Genomic DNA, 18901 nt, shown 5'->3' with positions numbered 1-18901 from the left:
TATTAGCGCAACAAAAAAAATAACTCTTAAAAGTTTAGTTAGGAAATGAGTTGCTAGGTTATTCTTGGTGGAGAGTTTTATGACGTTGTTTTCAAGACTGTCACATCATGTAAAATAAAATAAAATAAGGATGAAAACATTCATTCTTAATGCATAGTTTCATTCTGTTATTTCATAGACACTTAATTTCATGATTTATATGGAGATTTTCGTCACCTCTTCTCGCTCTTCTTAAAAACGTGATCATGTAATAAAAAATATCTATCTGGTAACCTATTAAATGCAGGTGAAACTTATATGAAACTTTGACCGAGACTGATCTTAAGATAGTTTCAACTGTGAAGCCATAAGATAGTTTTCATACTTACCAATTAATATAGCCAGATTCTTCAACTTAAACTATGTATCAATCGTCTGCCATCTCTTCTATCGTGAACTTACTAATATTCTCTCTCTTAACTCATGTGTAGAGTTAGGGCGTGAAAGGTTGCTCCAGGGTTAGCGAGCCGGGGTGGAGTGGTTGTCCAGGCTCTTCTCAACCATGATGAGACTATGCACTTTGCTGTGTTTGGTTGTCCTTGTTGTTGGTCCAGTACGAGACGAGATCGTGTTTGGTTGCACGCATGCATCAGAGTTTTGAGTGTCTAACACATGAGCCATGCACCATGCGTGTACGAAGCCATCTCGGCTCGCGAGGGAAGGTGAAATCGAGAAGATGGAGGTGTGCGGGATGGAGAGGGGCAGAGGAATGGAATGAAGCAGGCAAAACGTGCAAAGCCTCTGGACGGCGCGAGCTGGACAACCAATCACTCCCATAGTTTCTTGTATAATAATTATTTCTTCCCTCTTCTCTTTATTTTTTATATTTAGCACATCAGCATTTTGTCTAATTGACACCCTAATTAATGCTATAATTACTATCTAGTGAGACTAATCCGGATTAAAATAGGAGTATTAGTTTTTTTTTCTTGTAAGAAAACAGATCCCCACCCCACCCACGATCCACCCGACGCCATGAGCCTATGACCGCGAGCGAATCCACCACCACCATGGCACCATGTGACCAAGACCAAGGTTGGCTACAGATATATGAGAAGAATAGGTATATCCGCCCCATATTAATCCTCCCCACGTCGCCGTGCTCGTTTTGCGCGTCCACCAGCCCGGCCCCCCAACCCCACCCAGCGCGACGAAGCCGGGGGGCGATCGCTCCAAGCGCCGCCGGCGACCTTACCCCCCGGGAGCCGCCGGCGGTACCCCGCTCCCTATCCCGCCTCGTCGAATCCTCAGGCCTCAGGTTCGTTGGTTGGTTGGTTTGTTTGTTCTTCCGACATTTCTACCGTGCGGATCCTCTGATTCGGTCGCTTTCAAGCGTTGATGCGGTCAGCTCCTTGATCCGCTAGGGAGGGGGAGAGAATGTGCTGCGTCGCGATCGTCTGGATGCGATCCGATTTATGTGAGTGCGTCTGATTTGGCTGGGTCACGGGTGTTTGTTTGACACCTCGATTGGTCCCTACTGCAGAGTTTGAATTATGTAGGCATGTTATTTGATTTCGAGTCGGAACACAACCATCAGTACACGCTGTTGGAATGGAATCTAGGATGATCTGTATCGGAAGGCTGGGACAATCGATTAACATCCCAGCTCTTATTCTATGGAATATAGGATGGTTCATGCTTTGGATGAAATTGAGATACTGGTCAGCTATTAAACAGATACCAATGGATTTCCATAGGCACGATCCTCCCCTCCCCCTCAAGCCAATCACCCCAGTTGTTCATGCTATATATCTGCCTGATCTAGGCCGATTTCTTTCTGCCAGGCTTCAGAGCACATGGCATTTGCATATTCCTTTGGGGTTGGGTGATCACCGTCTTTGGGGTCTTTGGGGTATTGCGGTGGCAAAGGCAAGGGGGGCTATTGGCTCTTGTCTGCCCTTGTAGTCGTGTACATCTTGTGATTGCAGAGCTTATCAATGTGAGAGGATCCAACCACACATAATTAGTAGGATGATGGGTTCTTTGACTTAGTTTCAGTTTTGTCTAGGTGATAAATATGTAAAGAAATTTCACAGACCAACCCTGTGAGCTTGATATCCAGGATTCACAAATATGTTCCAGCCCCAACATTAATTCTTTTGTACGCTTCATTTTTCAACAACCAAACTTTACTAAGTTATATTTGACCTGATATTCGCTGGGCTAGTGAAACCTCATTTGTAGTGAGGGACCAGCAGCAGTATAGTGATTCCTGTGTATCATGGAGCTATGTTCTTATGAAATAAAAAGCTTCAGATTTTGTTATCTTATTTGGCATGTCTGTTTGTTTCATCATGATAAGAAAATGATCCTTAAATCTGGCTAATCCATATGTTGTCTGCAGGTCGAAGTAGTTCGTGTGGTTTTGTGAGTTATCCAAAGTTGCACCGCAAAGATGAGTACTGCTAATCGCTACCAACACATCAAGTCAACCAAGCCTGTTCTAGGTATATAAGATATTCTTTGCTAACACAGTATATGCTATATGCCATGCGGCATGCTTTTGTTCTGCGCATACATTGATGCTAACGATGACATGAGTACATACAATACAATAATAGTCATAATCCAATAAATAAACAAACTTCTGGCATGAACTTTACTATATTTTTAAATATGATATAAGAGTGTGTTTTGTGCTGTAGCTTGATTTTTCAATATTATGTTATTCAAGTCCACAAATAGTAGCAAGTGAATCTTTGGTTCCTTTTATTTTCTGTCACATACTCACATGCATGTTTTTTTTTTGATAAATTCTTGTTAATCGTTTGATAGGCAAAGCAAGAAAATTGAAGGATCTTATGATAAAAAGTGACAATAGGATATGTGCTGATTGTGGTGCACCTGATCCCAAATGGGCGTAAGTGAAGTCATTGTTTCTGATTAAACTTTTATTATTATGTTTATCATTTCAGAAGATAGCTACTTGCATGGCTTCTCTACAGAAAGATTCTTCCTTTTTATGTTGATAAACGGGATCATTGGTTTCTTTTATGTGAAGACAGAATGCAATGGAGCGCGCACGTGTGCACACACAGCTTTGCTGATATACCCATGCCATTGATTACAAAAACCAAATGCTGAATATGCTCAGTACTGTATTTTGATTTTTTTTTCATCTCATTATACATAAGTTGTAAAAGCTATTTGTTTTTTTGTGCATTTCAGATCTGCTAATATTGGAGTGTTTCTTTGCTTAAAATGTGGAGATGTTCATAGGGCACTTGGACCTGACATTTCAAAGGTTATCTGGACCGTGACAAACTTCTGTTTACATTTCTTTTCATTGTAATGTACATATATGTGAATGCACCTTCAAACTCATCAGTTTTTTTAGTATTCATATGATCTGTAGTCTGTCATAGCTCATCCTTAGACTCCTTACTCATTCCATGCTTCCGCCTGTTCTCTATCAGGTTTTGTCTGTAACTTTGGATGATTGGTCTGATAGTGATATTGACTCTATGCTTGAGGTTGGTGGAAACTCATATGCAAATTCAATTTATGAGGCTTTTCTTCCAAAAGATCACCCAAAACCCAAACCAGATTCAACAATGGAATATAGGACAAAATTTATAAGGTCTGCTAACTGTTCCATTTCGTACTCTGTAATGTCACCAATGTTTTCCTATATAATAACCCTTATCTTTTTTATATACAGAGCTAAGTATGAGACACAAGATTTTTTGAAGCCAAGTTTGCGCATTTCGTCAAGATCATCTTTCAGATCTACCACTTCTGTGAAGAGTGTAGATAGCAATTTCTCTAGCACTTCAAGGAAGGATGTCTCTGTAAGTTGTGCTGAGAAATATATAAAGGGCGTACCCAATGCAGAGAGCTCCCACTCTGTGATCTTACATTTTTTTTTAATATTCATCTCACTCTTCTATTTCCTGGCTTCCACGATTTCTGCATAGCAATTGCATGTCTGTGATGGAGCATTTTCATTGAAACTTGTATTGTTGTAGTGATCTAGTCAATCTACCTTACCATTACAAATTTATCACAGGAAGATACAAGAGAATTTGTTGGAGACCTGAATATTACAGTGGTGAAAGGTACTAACTTGGCCGTTAGAGACATGCTAACAAGTGATCCATATGTTATTTTAACACTCGGAGGGCAGGTATATTTTTATAATGTTTATATACATAAATCATTTTATTTATCATTCTAGTTTTCTTCTAAAAAAATCAACAATTGGTCCTAACTGCAGAAAGCTCAATCGACGGTTAAAAAAAGTGATTTGAATCCGGTATGGAATGAAGTGCTTAAGATATCTGTTCCTCGAAATTATGGACCTCTAAAACTTGTAAGTTTTATCATTAGAACCTTTAAATTATTTTCCTTATATTCAAAGGACTCTAGTTCAAGCAAGAGTATAATATGCTAAGTGTCATGAATTATGGCAAAGTTCTTAGGGTGTTTCCTTGAATTCAGTCATATGATAATCCCTACGTCCCAAAATAACTGCACATCTCACTTTTCTGGAAGCCAAACTTTTTTTAAGTTTGACTAAATTTATAGAAAATGTTATCAACATATGTATCTCCTAATATGTTTATTATGAAATTAATATAATCATACTTATTATACATCATAAATATTAGTGTATTTTTGTATAGATTTAGTCAAACTTAAAAAAGTTTGTCGAAGAACAAGTGTGCAGTTATTTTGGGACGGAGGGAGTAATAGGTAGTATATAATAACTCGAAAAAAGCACTTAAACATAATTACACATAATGCTTCAAGAAAAGGGCAGAGCATTGAGAAAGTAGCGAAGACAAAAACTGCTGGCCGTTAGCGACATGAAAGTAATACACATAATCTCTATGTCAGGAAGTGTATGACCATGATATGTTCTCAGCCGATGATATCATGGGTGAAGCAGAGATAGATCTCCAACCAATGATCACAGCCGCCATGGCCTTTGGAGATACTTCACGTCTTGGTGACATGCAAATTGGGAGGTGGTTCATGACCAAAGACAACGCCCTGATGAAAGATAGCACAGTGAATGTTGTGGCAGGCAAGGTAAAACAGGAGGTGCATTTAAAGCTGCAGAACGTAGAATCAGGTGAGTTGGAGTTAGAGCTAGAATGGATTCCGATCCTCTAGACTAATGATAACTCCCCTGATCTGTCTAAAAATCTATCCTGAAGATACATCGATGTTTTCAAGCTGTCCACTTGATGGTCTTGGGCATTTTTGCTGGATGGCTTGAATCTGTTAAAAATGTCATTGTAGAATACCCTGGTGTAACTGTCGGTTGTACTCACAGCGTTTCATTTTCCCCCTTTGGTAACTGGTTGTCATGCCTTGTAAGTACTCGTCTCTTTATTGTTGTTGTATTGTCCCATTGAAAGGACCTGTGTCTTATAAGAGATGACAATTATAGCTAGTGAACTGCTGATGCCACGTTGGCGCTGCAGTAGGTATCGGGTTGTCGGGTTGTTGGTTTTCCTAGAGCTTTGCCTAGCTGAGTCTGACCTGCACCGGTTTAGTGTCATTTTGCTGACACTTTGTTCTTACCATTCATCGATAATACTTCTATGGTCTCTAAAATAATATTATGCATTTTGTTCTTACCATTCATCGATAATACTTCTATGGTCTCTAAATAATATCATGCATTTTGTTCTTGCCATTCATCGATAATACTTCTATGGTCTCTAAAATAATATTATGCAGTATGGAACATGTTGCTTCAGTCTTATCAGGAAAAAAAGAGCATGATCTTGCAATCTAAAACATGTTTTAAGAATTCATGGACCTAGATGACACACTTTAACAAGTTCATGGACCAAAGGTGTATTTAACTCAAAAATATATACCAAAATCCACAACTGTCACATTTTAATTAAATACACCAAAAAATACTATCTTTGATAGTGAATATATTTGATATTGTGCATGATGATACATTCTATAAACTTGCAAGTTATCGGAATTGTGGAAAAACATGAACACTTAATATTTTAGGCCTCGTTTGGAATGGAGGAAAATTTCATGTTTCCTATATTTTTCATGTGAAAATGAACTGATTCCAGTGAATTTCCTGTACAATTCCTATGAAATGTTTGAGTTCCAAAGGGGTAGAACCGCAGAACGGATGAGTACGTAACAAGACCATAAATTTGCCAATCTTGCTCTCTTTTAAGCCTTACAATTCACCAACTTATACACCAAGATGATTCGCCAAAAAAAAAAATCCTTATACACCAAGATCTTCGTACGTAGGCTGGAGAATGGAATTATACAAGCGCACTGTATGTACACAACATGTGGCTGGATGCAGTCCGATCCCAATCCGAAAAATGCCCGACCGACAATTGCATTTGCAGAGTTGAATCGTCGTCAGCTCGTCTCCGACCCGAACACCCCCACTGCAGAGCCGACGGAGGCGAAGGCGCTGATGAGCAGGCAGCCGAGGCTGAACGCATGGATGACGAGCCACTGGTTGGTCCACGGCGCCACCTTGTTCCTCGTGAGGTACATCTCCACGGGGAAGTAGACGCCAAGCGGCCAGAAGGTGAAGGCGCCGAGCAGCCCGATGACCTGGTTGAAGTAGGGGAACCACACGGCCAGCGCCGTGGTCGCCGCCACATACGCCGTGCGGATGCACAGCCTGAACACGTCCACGCGGCGCGTGCCCAGCAGCGGCGCCTCCACGACGACCGTGGCCCGGCCGCCGAACTTGCGGTCCAAGAACGCGAACACCGGCTGCGTGTACACCTGCAGGCAGGGTGACATGTGCGTGGCGGCGTCAGGTCGAAGGCAGGACTAGTGTGCACGGTGGTGTGGTGTTTCTGACAGTTGAAGCCTTGCCTGGTAGCCGCCGAGGAGGTGGAGAACGATGCAGAGGTTGGCGAGGTCGATGAGCCAGTAGGGCTCGTAGAAGCCAAAGCCGGTGAGGAGGTTGCCCGGGGTGCCGTCGCCGAACGCCGCGTAGCCAAAGCATCCGCAGCAGAGGTAGAAGATGGAGGTGATAGCGATGCTGGCTCTCGTTGCCTTCTTCATCGTCTCGGTCTCCGGCGGCGGCGACCTCAGCGTGTCCTTGAAAACACAACAGGCAATAAATAATTAAATCTCATGAAAGTCGATTAATTAGTACAAGATCGCAACAGTGGTGCTAGCTCTGCACTGCATTCGATGCATATCGGACGCACTGCCGGCATGTAGTACCTCTATTTCCAGCAGCACCAAGGAGAAAGGGTAGGCGAACATGACGTCCCCGAGGGCCTGGGACACTCGCCACACCTTCTGCGTCGTGGACACCTGCGGGATGCCTCCGATGCCGCCCATGATCACCCCGTTTGCTGAAGTGACGGTAATCAAATCACGCAGGGGCTCGATCAATCTCAAAAAATGGCTGGCGCCTGGCATGGCATGCATATGAGTGGTGATCGTGGCGTGGCGGCATATATATATTACCAATGACTTTGGCGACGCCGAGGCCGACGCCGACGAGGGCATAGGTGAAGGACATGACGGCGGCGAAGACGGAGAGCCCCGCCATCTCGTGGAAGTTGGGTATCTGCGAGAGCACCACCTGCGCGAGGCCGAAGAGGAGCATGTAGTAGACGTCCCCTCCCACGGAGCACGGTGCGTCGTGGCCTTCCTCGTGGTAGCAGTTGGCCTTCTGAATCGCCCTGCAGCGCGCGCGCGCGCGTTTGGAAAAATAAAAATGAACGCCGGCCAAAGGACGGAACAGACCAAGACATGGTTTTGTTGCGGAGGACCTGACATTGGACAAACTTTTTCCTACTTTGTTTATCGAGATGTTATTTTGCGAGAACCGTGCATGCAGGCAGAGATCAGAATTCGGTGTCTAAAATCTCCCGAAAACGGTATTCGTCACTAATGCAAAGCCGGGGATGGGCGTAGTAGGCCTGAGCAAAGCTCGGCCCAATACCGGGGCGGTCCATGGAGCTTGCATCAGCTCACGCGGCTCTGGGAGTCTGGATTCGTTAGGGAAAAAGCCCACCTTTTCTCCCTCATCTTTTGCAAAAGTCTGATTCTCCTCCCTCAACTCGAAAACCAGACAAACGCCCTCCCTCATCTATCGAATCCACGCACAAACCCCCATAGCTGGTTTGGGCTCTGGTTTTTGCATAGCTAGCGCCACGTCGGATTTGGGCCCATGCTGACTCAGCCCAAGGTAAATACAAAAGAGGTGCCCCGTGCCCAAGATTCAGCTGTCCGTGACCCAAAAAAATCCCCCCAATTCGGAACCCTAGCTTGCACGGCACGGTGGCGGACATCGCCGCACCAGTTGCGGAGGCGTCGCGTATGGTTGCGGCGCCGGACTTCACGCACAGGCACCGCTGTCGATTTGGATTTCATCTGACACTGGTGAAAGGTCCTAATGGCTAGAGGGGGTGAATAGCCTAATAAAAATTTCTACAACAACACTTAGCAAACCGGTTAGATAATTATGAGGCGAAACAAGTGTTGCGCTAGCCTACTAAAAATGCAAGCCACCTACCACAATTCTAGTTGATATAGTTTCTATCCACACAATAGTTATGTCACTACACTAAGTTAGTGTGCTCTCAAAGGCTAACTAAAGAGCCACACTAACCAAACTAACAAGCTCTCACAACTAGCTACACTAAAAAGCTTGACAACTAGTTTGCGGTAATATAAAGAGAGTGAGCAAGAAGGTTATACCACCATGTCGAGAAGGGAACCAATCAATCACAAGAATGAATAACAATAAAGATCAATCACCTCGGAATCAAATGATAAACACAATGATTTTTTACCGAGGTTCACTTGTTTGCCGGCAAGCTACTCCTCGTTGTGGCGATTCACTCACTTAGAGGTTCACGCGCTAATTGGCATCACACGCCAAACCCTCGATAGGGTGCCGCACAACCAACATAAGATGAGGATCACACAAGTCACGAGTAATCCACTAGAGTATCTTTTGGCTCTCCGCCGGGGAAAGGTCAAGAACCCCTCACAATCACCACGATCGGAGCCAGAGACAATCACCAACCTCCGCTCGACGATCCTCGCTGCTCCAAGCCATCTAGGTGGCGGTAACCACCAAGAGTAACAAGCGAATCCCGCCGCGAAACACGAACATCAAGTGCCTCTATATGCAAACACTCAAGCAATGCACTTGGATTCTCTCCCAATCTCACAAAGATGATGAATCAATGATGAAGATGAGTGGGAGGGCTTTGGCTAAGCTCACAAGGTTGGTATATCAATGCAAATGACCAAGAGGGTGAGCTTGAGCCAGCCATAGGGCTTAAATAGAAGCCCCCATAAAATAGAACTGTTGTACCTCTTCACTGGGCACAACACGCGGTGACCGAACGCTTCGGTCATATCGACCGGACGTTGGACCTCAGCGTCCGGTCACGCAATGCGTTCCATGTGTCCCCTCTCATCAAATGCTGAGCATTCGATCTCAACAGTCATGTGATGACCGAATGCAACAGCTCAAAGTGATCGGACGCTGAACCCCAACGTCCGGTCGTTTCCAGTAAGCATCTAGAGATGACTTTTCACAACCGGACGCGTCTGGTCATGCTTGACCGGACACAGGCAGCGTCCGGTCAGTCACCCTCAACACTGTGTGTTGCCACGTCAGCAGGATCGGACGCAGCCTTCCAGCGTCCGATCAGTTTGTGACCCAGCGTCTAGTCAGAGACCGACGCTATGCACCCTCTGCTGCCACTGACCGGACGCGTCGGACCAACTGAGACCAGCGTCCGATCACTTACAATGACATCCATCTTTTCTGTCTAGGGCGCCGGTGAAGTTCCTAACCTTTGCTCAAATGTGTCAACCACCAAGTGTATCACCTTATGCACATGTGTTAGTATATTTTCACAAACATTTTCAAGGGTGTTAGCACTCCACTAGATCCTAAATGCATATGCAATGAGTTAGAATATCTAGTGGCACTTTGATAACCGTATTTTGATACGAGTTTCACCCCTCTTAATAGTATGGCTATCAAACCTAAATGTGATCACACTCTCTAAGTGTTTTGATCACCAAAACAAAATAGCTCCTACCATTTATACCTTTGCCTTGAGCCTCTTGTTTTTCTCTTTCTTCTTTTCAAGTTTAAGCACTTGATCATCACCATGGCATCACCATCATCATGTCATGATCTTCATTTACTTCACCACTTGAAATGTGCTACCTATCTCATGATCACTTGATAAACTAGGTTAGCACTTAGGGTTTCATCAATTCACCAAAACCAAACTAGAGCTTTCAACTGGGTCAGATCGACTCCTCGTGGTGACCACGGTAAGTGCTAAGCCACACATGGATCCCTACAGTTTTTAGTTGTTTTTGTTTCAGAATACTTGTGCCGGGTTCATAAACCCTAGGGTCCCTCGAGGACCGGCTTCTGCGCTAAGGCTCGGTCCAAGAGTCTAAAAACAATAGGGCAAAGGAACGGTCCAGCAACCAATCGAAAGGCCAAGCCCAAGAAGAGCAACGCCCGCTCCTTGACTACTTTGGCCCACCTATCCGACCGGAGCACTCAATTCAGGCTTCAGCCGCCTCCGGACGGCCTCTTCGGTCAGAAGGCCTGCCCCAAGCCTACTTCCGACTCTGACCCCACATCCCTCCGACCGGGAGCTCGTAGGAGCCCTACTTCCGACTCTGATCCCATGACCGGGGCTTGTGGGAGCCCTGCTCACCACCCTTCTCCGACCGGCGCACTCAGAGCCGACTGGAGCCATCCGATCGGGGGCACCCCGTTCGGAGGGCACCAGAAGATGCGCGGAGAAAGGCAAGGCAGGCTCATAAGTCAAAACCACTGTACCAGGAACCATACCCTGCACGAAACAGTACTCTGCAGCCACACTAACACAAACAGTATTGTAGGCGTCGATATCTCCCCCTATGGTATTGTAGGGGCCACTAAAACTCCTATACGGTAAGCCCCTCGTGTGTCTCTGGACATCGATCGCAGTATGGGCACCAGGATTTGTCGTACCGGGTGAACATAGCGTGGCTCCTCACATGCCATTAGGCATCAAATAATATTTACAGGTACTGGTGTCCATCATTCCTAAAGAAGATAGCCTAACCTTCCGTACGCATCTGATATTCTACAGCGGCATCAACAGTGTTGGGGGCACCTACCATTATCCAATCTTCATCAGCGTGGGCAACAAGGCTTAGAAACATCCGTACCCTCTTCCTCTCACCTGTAAAGCCATCCCCTTCATCTATAAAAGGGAATGCGCTCCCTTCAAACAAAGGAGGTCGACTTCTTCAAGTTCAGACTCACTAGATCGATAGCTCACAATCCCTCAAGCACACGCTCGAATACCTAGCTCGTAGCAAAGTTCCTGTCACTCTCGGCCCTTTCGGTTGGAGCCAACCGGACCTCTTGTACACCCCATCTTTCTCCCTCTCGTTTGTAACCCAACTATAAACTTCGAGCACCTAGGCTCAGGAATAAAGTCGCCGACCAACCCCGACTGGACATAGGGCATGTTGCCTGAACCAGTATAGATCCTGTGTCATTGAGTGCTAGGCCAGCTCCGATCACAACGTACAACAAAACCACAAATATTTACTAGTTGATCATTTTCTGCACCGACAACTTGATTCTCTTGGAGTTTGTGTAATTTAACTAGTAATTGGTACATCTGACCTTGATTATATCTTATGCTTTAGAGTGTTCATCATATTTTAAGGCCAGTAGGCACCTTTATGTTGCACTTGTAGTCATATTTTAAGCATTATTATTCTTTAGTGGACCTATTTTATTAGTACTAAACCTCATAGCGTGTATGGTTTGCATGTAGGCATCAGGTGATTAAATGGTTGTTTGCGACTTCCTCCCTGTTTGGTTTCATTTTAATGGGGAGTTCTTGAGGAATAGCAATGGACTGTTTTATGTTGGAGGTACTCAAGCTATGTCTTATATAGACCGAGACAAGTTGTCATTGCCTAAAGTTATTGATCATCTCCATGACCATTGCAATGTCAAAGAAGGCATAATGTTGCACTAGCTATTTCTAGGGAGAGACATGAGTACAGACTTAAGAGCTTTGGTTGATGACAGGGTGTGCTAGTACATGTCCAACTGCATTGTTGAAGGTGGTGTTGCAGATGTCTATGCTAAAAATCACAAGCAGGATGCAACAGCTAAAGCAAGTGACTATGAGGAAGAGATGGAAGATAATCCGAAGAATGATGAGATAGAAGACGAATATCTGCAACCTTTGACTGTTTGGAAAAGTGAAAGCAAAGGAAAAGTAGAGAAGCAAGTTGCCCTTGTCAGACAATTTTACAATAGTCTAAATAAAGGGAAAGAACCAGCACATAGCATGCCAGGAGAGACAAATGGAGATGAGAAATCTGACACTGACAATGAGTACATGCCTAGAGACTCATGTAGTTCAGGTGATGATGAAGAAGCAGCCCATATATATAGGAAATTTAAGGATTTCAAGAAGAAGATGAAGAGGGGTGAGGCAACAAGCTTAGATGATGTGATATATAAGGGTTTTGCATCTAGGCCATAAACTAGACAAGAGGATGAGGATGATGGCAACTACACTCCATATGTAGATAGTAGTGATGCAGAATCTATTGATGAGTTAGGAGGTGTAGGGCAAGGTAGCATGTATCCAAGATTTAACAAGAAGAATCATGTTCTCAAGTTTAAGTTGGGAATGAAGTTTAGTTCTAAGAAGCAATTCAAAAAGGCTGTAATTAAACATGGCTTAGATGAGAGAAAGGTTATTCTTGCTAAGGATGATCTAAAGAGGGTGAGGGCCATATGTGACTGGAAAGGTTGCCCATGGGTATGTCTATTGTCAAATACTTCTAGGTCTGATAGTTGGCAAATATCTACATTTACTAATAATCACATGTGTCCACCTAAAAGAGACAACAAACTAGTCACCGCAACTGTAATTGCTAGAAAATATGAGAAGTTTATTTTTGCCAGCCCATGCTAGAAACTTGGGCATATGTTGCAGACAGTTCAAGAAGAAATGTTTGCCCATGTTTCTATGCCCAAGCTAAAGAGAGCAAAAGCACTAGTGATGAAGAAAGCTTTGGATGCAACTAAAGGGCAGTACTCTAGGCTGTATGACTACCAGATGGAGCTTCTTAGAAGCAACCCAGGAAGCACTGTTATTGTTCACAAGGAAGATAATGTAGAGCCTCCTATTTTTAGAAGAATGTACATATGTCTGCATGCTTGCAAAGAAGGGTTCAAAGCTGGCTGCAGGAAGGTTGTTGGGTTAGATGGGTGTTTCTTTAGTGATTTAACATGTTCATACATCTCAGATTGCACAATCCCCTGCACACTCCCTGTCATCTCCGATGGACGGTAATGACACATCTCAGATTCTTGAAGCATCCCATAATTAATAAGAAAGTTGGCGTATTCTTCTTTGAACATGTAGAACTCACAAAGAGAAACTGAAACGACCAAAAAAAAAGAAAAATTCAGTCTACACTGTACGAACCCTAACTTTGAATTACCACCATAAATTTTTAATAAGGAAAGCTAACCTTTTTGTATTTTCTCGGACATTTGAAGAACATTTCCATTGGGTGCTCATCTGATTTTGACATCAGCTCCAAAATCCTCCCCATGCCACAGTATGGACACCAGATTAGTGGCAGGCCACTTTCTCCTAGCGGCAGCTCCGTCGCGGATTCTGGCTATGGCAAGAGCATACACGATGTGCTAGGGGGCATAGGGATTCGGAGGGGAAGCAATGAAGAGACTAGGGCAGCGCGGCAAGACGGTGGCGAGAATGCGTCGGAGCCGAGGAACAGCGCTGGTGCGAGCGTGAGCGGCGGCGCGGGGTACGACCATAGGAGACGAGATGAACGGGACGGCCAGCTCTCTTCAATAATAGCGTTGGGCTGAGTCAGTGTGGGCCCAAATCCGACGTGGCGCAGCTGTGCAAAAACCAGAGCCTAAACCAGCTATGGGGGTTTTGTGCACGGATTCGTTAGATGAGGGGGGGGGGGGCTTTGTCTGGTTTTCGAGTTGAGGGAAGAAAATCGGACTTTCGTAAAAGATGAGAGAGGAAAAGTGGACTTTTTCCATTCGTTAACGAAGCTCATCATTTCGGCAGCACCGGGACTGCTGGATGCGGACGTTGCTTTGTGCCTTCTAGCGACGACAGCGACTGGCGAGCTTTGCCGGGGAACTCGACTCATGGGTTCCACTTCCACATCCACTGTGGCACTGCCCATGGTGGTAGCTAACCATGGAATGCGTGCGCCCACAAGGTATTCTAGTATTAGGGTGTGTTTAGTTGGGGAGGTGAAAATTTTTGGATCACATCGGATGTGTCGGAAGGATGTCGGGAGGGGTTTTTGATACTAATAAAAAAACAAATTATAGAACCCATCAGAAAACTGCGAGACGAATCTAATGATACTAATTAATCGGTCATTAGCACATGTGGGTTACCGTAGCACTTAAGGCTTTTCATGGACTAATTAGGCTTAAAAGATTCATCTCGCGATTTCGTCGAGAACTGTGCAATTAGTTTTTTTTTCGTCTACATTTAATACTCCATACATGTGTCCAAACATGCTCTTTTACTGTAGGAGGCAAAAAAATTTTGGAAACTAAATAGGGCCTTAGTATATCTCCTAATCTGACTGTATCCTCTCTAGTTAGCCTAGCCTTGATAAAAGTAGGGAAGCATAATGGCATATAAAATTTGCTGACGTGTATCGAAAAGGACAACATTGATATACCTAGCAGAAAAGAAATATTTCGTTATCAGAGAACGTAAAAGAGAAACAAGAAAAAAAAACAAATATTCTCCAAGTCCACAAGAAGTTGTATGCACACCGCACACGGAAGGTACATTTACAGGAGTGTGACCTCATTTAGCTTTTTGCATTATTGGTACGGTCTATCCAACAAACCCTTTTCCCCCAGTTTTGCATCATTAGCTTTTCACTACTTTAATTTGCCCACCACTAGTTACCGGTGATGTGAAACAGTGTAGCAAAGCCGTGATGATCATGGGATTATATACTAGAGAGTTGCCATGCATCACTGTCTATCGCCTTCACGGCCCTTTCTTTCCAATCAAATCATGTCATTAACCCTTGGTCCTACGCGAATGCAACAACCAACCAAGTGACAACTGCTAGCACCAGTCTACCACAGGACAGGTAACAAGCTCGTGGCTGGCTGATTGCCACGCAACAATGAGGTGAAGTTGATGTGCAAGTCTACTAGTAGCGGACTGTACCTCATACTAGTGGCGGAAGTGAGCGTGTACACCACACCGGTGCCAAACAAGCTGAAGTTGAGGAAGAAACCGCAGAACAACTGGCTCTTCTCGCCTGCACACGTGGCAGCCAACGATTGCCTGTCAGTCGCATCAGTCGTACTCGCACCAACACAATTTCTTTTAGCAACTTGTTTCTTTGCAACTAGGCCGTGTTTAGTTGGGTAAAATTTAGGAATTTGGTTATTGTAGCACTTTTATTTTTTATTTGTCAATTAGTATTTAATCATGGATTAATTAGACTTAAAACGTTCGTCTCGCGATTTTCAACTAAACTGTGTAATTAGTTTTTTTTTATCTATATTTAATGCTTCATACACGTATCACAAGATTTGATATAATAACTACTATAACATTTTTTAAAAAAAGTTTTTAGAACTAAACAAGGCCATACTCCTAATATATACACACACTGAAAGCAACGGATCCTAACATAGTAATATCTAACCGTTTTATTTTCAAACTTGTGACCCACGCTTGATTGCTTCACGGTAACATGCATGCTAATGCAAATCAGTACGCAATTTTCAGTCACTATTTGTTTTTAGTATAGACTCCTACAGGGAGTCAAGGACTAGCGACCTATGGTCCTGCAAAACGCTTTCGTATTTATGGCCTTCTTTAGATTGAGATTAGGAATCAGTATTTGATACTGTAGTACTTTCGTTTGTATTTGACAGTTATTGTCCAATCATGGTCTAACTAGGCTCAAAAGATTCGTCTCATAATTTATAATCAAACTGTGTAATTAGTTATTTTTTTATCTATATTTAATACTCCATGCATGTGTCAAAGATTTAATGTGATGGAGAGATAGTGAAAAAACTTGCAATCTAAGGCCTCGTTTAGATTGCAAGTTTTTTCACTCTCTCTTCATCACATCAAATATTTGAACACATGCATGGAGTATTAAATGTAGATAAAAAAATAACTAATTACACAGTTTGATTGTAAATTACGAGACGAATCTTTTGAGCCTAGTTAGGCCATGATTGAACAATAATTGTCAAATACAAACAAAATGCTACCGTACCAAATACTCATCCCTAAACTCAATCTAAACAAGGCCTATTGATGGATGGATGGATGGATGCATAATAGCAACAGGCTGGCTGACTGGTTCTGTCACGCACTCAAGGTGCAGGCTATTAATTGGAATGGTTGATCGATTCATACACTCGATCGATCGATGATCATCTCGTCAAAGATTCCGTCGAGAAAAAAGGGCAAATCGACGATCGATGGCTGACCGTGCGTACCTAGGTAGAGGCGCACGGCGTCGACGTAGGAGCGGTTCCTGACGACGCCTCGCTCCGGGTCGTGGGAAATGTAGCAGTCGGCGATCAGGGTGGACTGCACCGCGGTGACGCCGGCGAAGAACACCATGGCCGCCGGCCCGCCCACCCACCCCAGCTGCGCCACGCTCCACGCCAGCGACAGCACGCCGGACCCGATCACCGCCGTGATGATGTGCGCCATCGCCGTCCATATCGTGCCTGCGCGCGCCGCCGCCCACGCATGTGCATGCAGAACAAACAACGGCAAGCTGCTGATGAGCTAGCGAGCTATGAACCACATCACAAGCATGCACGGAGGGGCAGGCATGGTATGATCTTGGCGCGTGATGATCACTCACCGGTTCTGTTGACCAGGTGCTCGTCGGACAAGCTGTACGATGACTCCGAGAGCTTGCCGAGGAGCGGCTGCGCTTGCCGGTCGCCGTCGCCGTCGCCACCACCTGACCCCATCGCCGCCACTTCTTAGGTTGCTGCTTTACGGGCTCCCCTATCTGCTTCTTCTCTGCACGCTATGTTGTTGTCCGAGGGATTAAGCTAGTGAAAGCTACACGATAACACAATGTGCCCGAATATAAAGAAAGCTTTCCTGCTACGAAATCATCGCTCGTTTGGAGGCACACATGTGTAAAAGCCCATCGTTCTCCCTGCCTGTTCAATCCGGGTTGGTTGATACATACGTCAGGGAGGGCCTCAGGGCCCAGGGGTGCGGGTGCTGGTGGGGGCGGTGGTGGAAGTCCATGTCGATCTTAGCACCACGCACGCCAGGCGAGCTACTAGAATAATAGAAACAAGCAGATGCCTCAGGTACAATTTTTCAGCAATCCCTTTGTACGTAGTCGAGAATACCGAACACACAGTCTGTTCGGATGGCCGGTTCGTATCGTTGCTGGTTCGTAAAGAAATACTGCTGGCTGGTTTGTGTGAGAGAAAAATACTGTTCCAGCTGAAAATTTACGATCGTTTACGACAAGCCACAGCCAAACCAACGGGCTGACAATCAACGAACTACAGTAGTAATGTTTGAATGGTACACAACTACACGTAGACGTAGTATAAGCAAAGCGAACAGATAAAAAAACATAGAATATTCAATTGTTCGTCGTATGTCTTTTGCGGTAAGTATCTTCTTATCTCTTGGGAGAACAGGATTTCAGTCATCTGGCTTTTGCGTGTGTCGTCCGCTCACAGAAAACAGTTCGCGTTGCCTTTTTTTAGTTTTGCGGTCTGTGAGCATCATCCACCTTCCACCCCCGTCTAGAGGCGACGTCTGCAGATGGCAATCGGACCTTTCTCCTCACAGAGGCGGGTTGGCACGTGGGGGAAAAAATACTCCATTTTCGTGGGGTCATCCCAGCCATACTGTGCACTAATATAAGAACGATTTTAACTAACAACTCCTTTTATTTACCACTTCTCTTATATTTCAGATGCCATATGATTTCAAACAACACTCGTGATGTACAACCAACTAGTACAAGTAAATTATTGATATATCAAATTTTTGCCCTTGTCTAACTATAAAAATAATTGTTAATTGTCTTTGTGCCAACACAGATAAGATTTTATCGGGTTTGTGGTTTTGTCTTACGGATTTTTTTTATTCTCGGAACAAAAAATTACAGATTATGCTATATAAATTGCAACGAACTAAAGTTATAATTTTAGTATAAAATATATGCAACAACCGTCGTTTGAAAAGAAGCTTTAGCATGTCCCTTTAGAGGTACCTAGTGAAAAAATGTATAAAATATATGGTTAAAAAATGTATGTCTCAAAAATACCTAGTGGATTTTAGAGGCGGACAATCCATTTACAGAGACATTCCAAAATCAACAATCTCTATAAATCAATTTCAGATACGAGTCTCTTAACAAGTTCACCTCTTTACAACGTTGTCTCAAAAAAAATCATAAATCTTGCATATAAAGTTGAATATAGATAAACTTTATATCAAAATTATAGAGATCTACAATATATACAACTTTGTATTGACAAGTTTTGATTTGAAGTAACTTAGAGTCCTAAAAGTTTATTTTAAATTCTCATATTTTGAAGTTTAAAATTTAGAATTTTGGAACGTCCTCAAATGTTGACATGATCTTCTGTATAAAAGGGAGGGGAGGTTTGCGGGACACGAAATAAAGCGATGTGTTTTGTTCTCCCATTCATTTTTTTTCTCTCAAGAAAATATTGGTCGTTGAAATGATGTACCGGAGCCTTGCCATGCCAAATTTAGCCAGAGGACCATCTCAAAATAAAAAATTTGCCGAGAGATGAAGAGTGGAGTGCTGC

General features: G+C 43.8%; 2 protein-coding genes across 4 annotated transcripts; one reads left to right on the top strand and one right to left on the bottom strand.

Annotated features, from left to right (window-relative positions):
- The first annotated feature begins 990 nt into the window (after nucleotides 1-990).
- On the top strand, nucleotides 991-5634 carry LOC136474685 (ADP-ribosylation factor GTPase-activating protein AGD12-like). 2 transcript variants are annotated; one of them, XM_066472250.1, is made up of 10 exons: nucleotides 991-1297; nucleotides 1388-1456; nucleotides 2384-2486; nucleotides 2815-2899; nucleotides 3208-3283; nucleotides 3456-3619; nucleotides 3701-3830; nucleotides 4049-4165; nucleotides 4256-4351; nucleotides 4879-5634. In XM_066472250.1, the coding sequence occupies exons 3-10, from the start codon at nucleotides 2435-2437 to the stop codon at nucleotides 5155-5157; spliced, it is 999 nt and encodes a 332-aa protein (XP_066328347.1). In that variant the 5' UTR covers nucleotides 991-1297; nucleotides 1388-1456; nucleotides 2384-2434; the 3' UTR covers nucleotides 5158-5634. The 2 variants fall into 2 exon arrangements, with proteins under 2 accessions (XP_066328347.1, XP_066328345.1); XM_066472248.1 differs by lacking the exon at nucleotides 1388-1456.
- A 531-nt stretch (nucleotides 5635-6165) lies between these two features.
- On the bottom strand, nucleotides 6166-17339 carry LOC136478002 (probable amino acid permease 7). 2 transcript variants are annotated; one of them, XM_066476319.1, is made up of 7 exons: nucleotides 16948-17339; nucleotides 16571-16807; nucleotides 15273-15366; nucleotides 7474-7691; nucleotides 7225-7358; nucleotides 6868-7095; nucleotides 6166-6774 (listed from the first exon to the last, which is right to left on the bottom strand). In XM_066476319.1, exons 1-7 carry the CDS (start codon nucleotides 17057-17059, stop codon nucleotides 6397-6399), a joined length of 1401 nt encoding a protein of 466 aa, XP_066332416.1. In that variant the 5' UTR covers nucleotides 17060-17339; the 3' UTR covers nucleotides 6166-6396. The 2 variants fall into 2 exon arrangements, with proteins under 2 accessions (XP_066332416.1, XP_066332417.1); XM_066476320.1 differs by lacking the exon at nucleotides 15273-15366 and having other exon boundaries at nucleotides 16948-17333.
- Between the last annotated feature and the right edge of the window lie 1562 nt (nucleotides 17340-18901).

Source organism: Miscanthus floridulus, chromosome 8, assembly GCF_019320115.1.
Source record: "Miscanthus floridulus cultivar M001 chromosome 8, ASM1932011v1, whole genome shotgun sequence".
NCBI lineage: Eukaryota > Viridiplantae > Streptophyta > Magnoliopsida > Poales > Poaceae > Miscanthus > Miscanthus floridulus.
This window is presented reverse-complemented; position numbering and strand designations above follow the sequence as displayed.

Coding starts and splice junctions, on each gene's coding strand:
- LOC136474685 (XM_066472248.1), top strand. CDS start 2,435: ATGAGTACTGCTAATCGCTACCAACACATCAAGTCAACCAAGCCTGTT. Junction 2,900..3,207: donor GCACCTGATCCCAAATGGGC/GTAAGTGAAGTC, acceptor TGTGCATTTCAG/ATCTGCTAATATTGGAGTGT. Junction 4,166..4,255: donor TTTTAACACTCGGAGGGCAG/GTATATTTTTAT, acceptor TCCTAACTGCAG/AAAGCTCAATCGACGGTTAA.
- LOC136478002 (XM_066476319.1), bottom strand. CDS start 17,059: ATGGGGTCAGGTGGTGGCGACGGCGACGGCGACCGGCAAGCGCAGCCG. Junction 7,692..15,272: donor ACTTCCGCCACTAGTATGAG/GTACAGTCCGCT, acceptor CGCGCGCTGCAG/GGCGATTCAGAAGGCCAACT. Junction 7,096..7,224: donor TGGTGCTGCTGGAAATAGAG/GTACTACATGCC, acceptor TGTGTTTTCAAG/GACACGCTGAGGTCGCCGCC.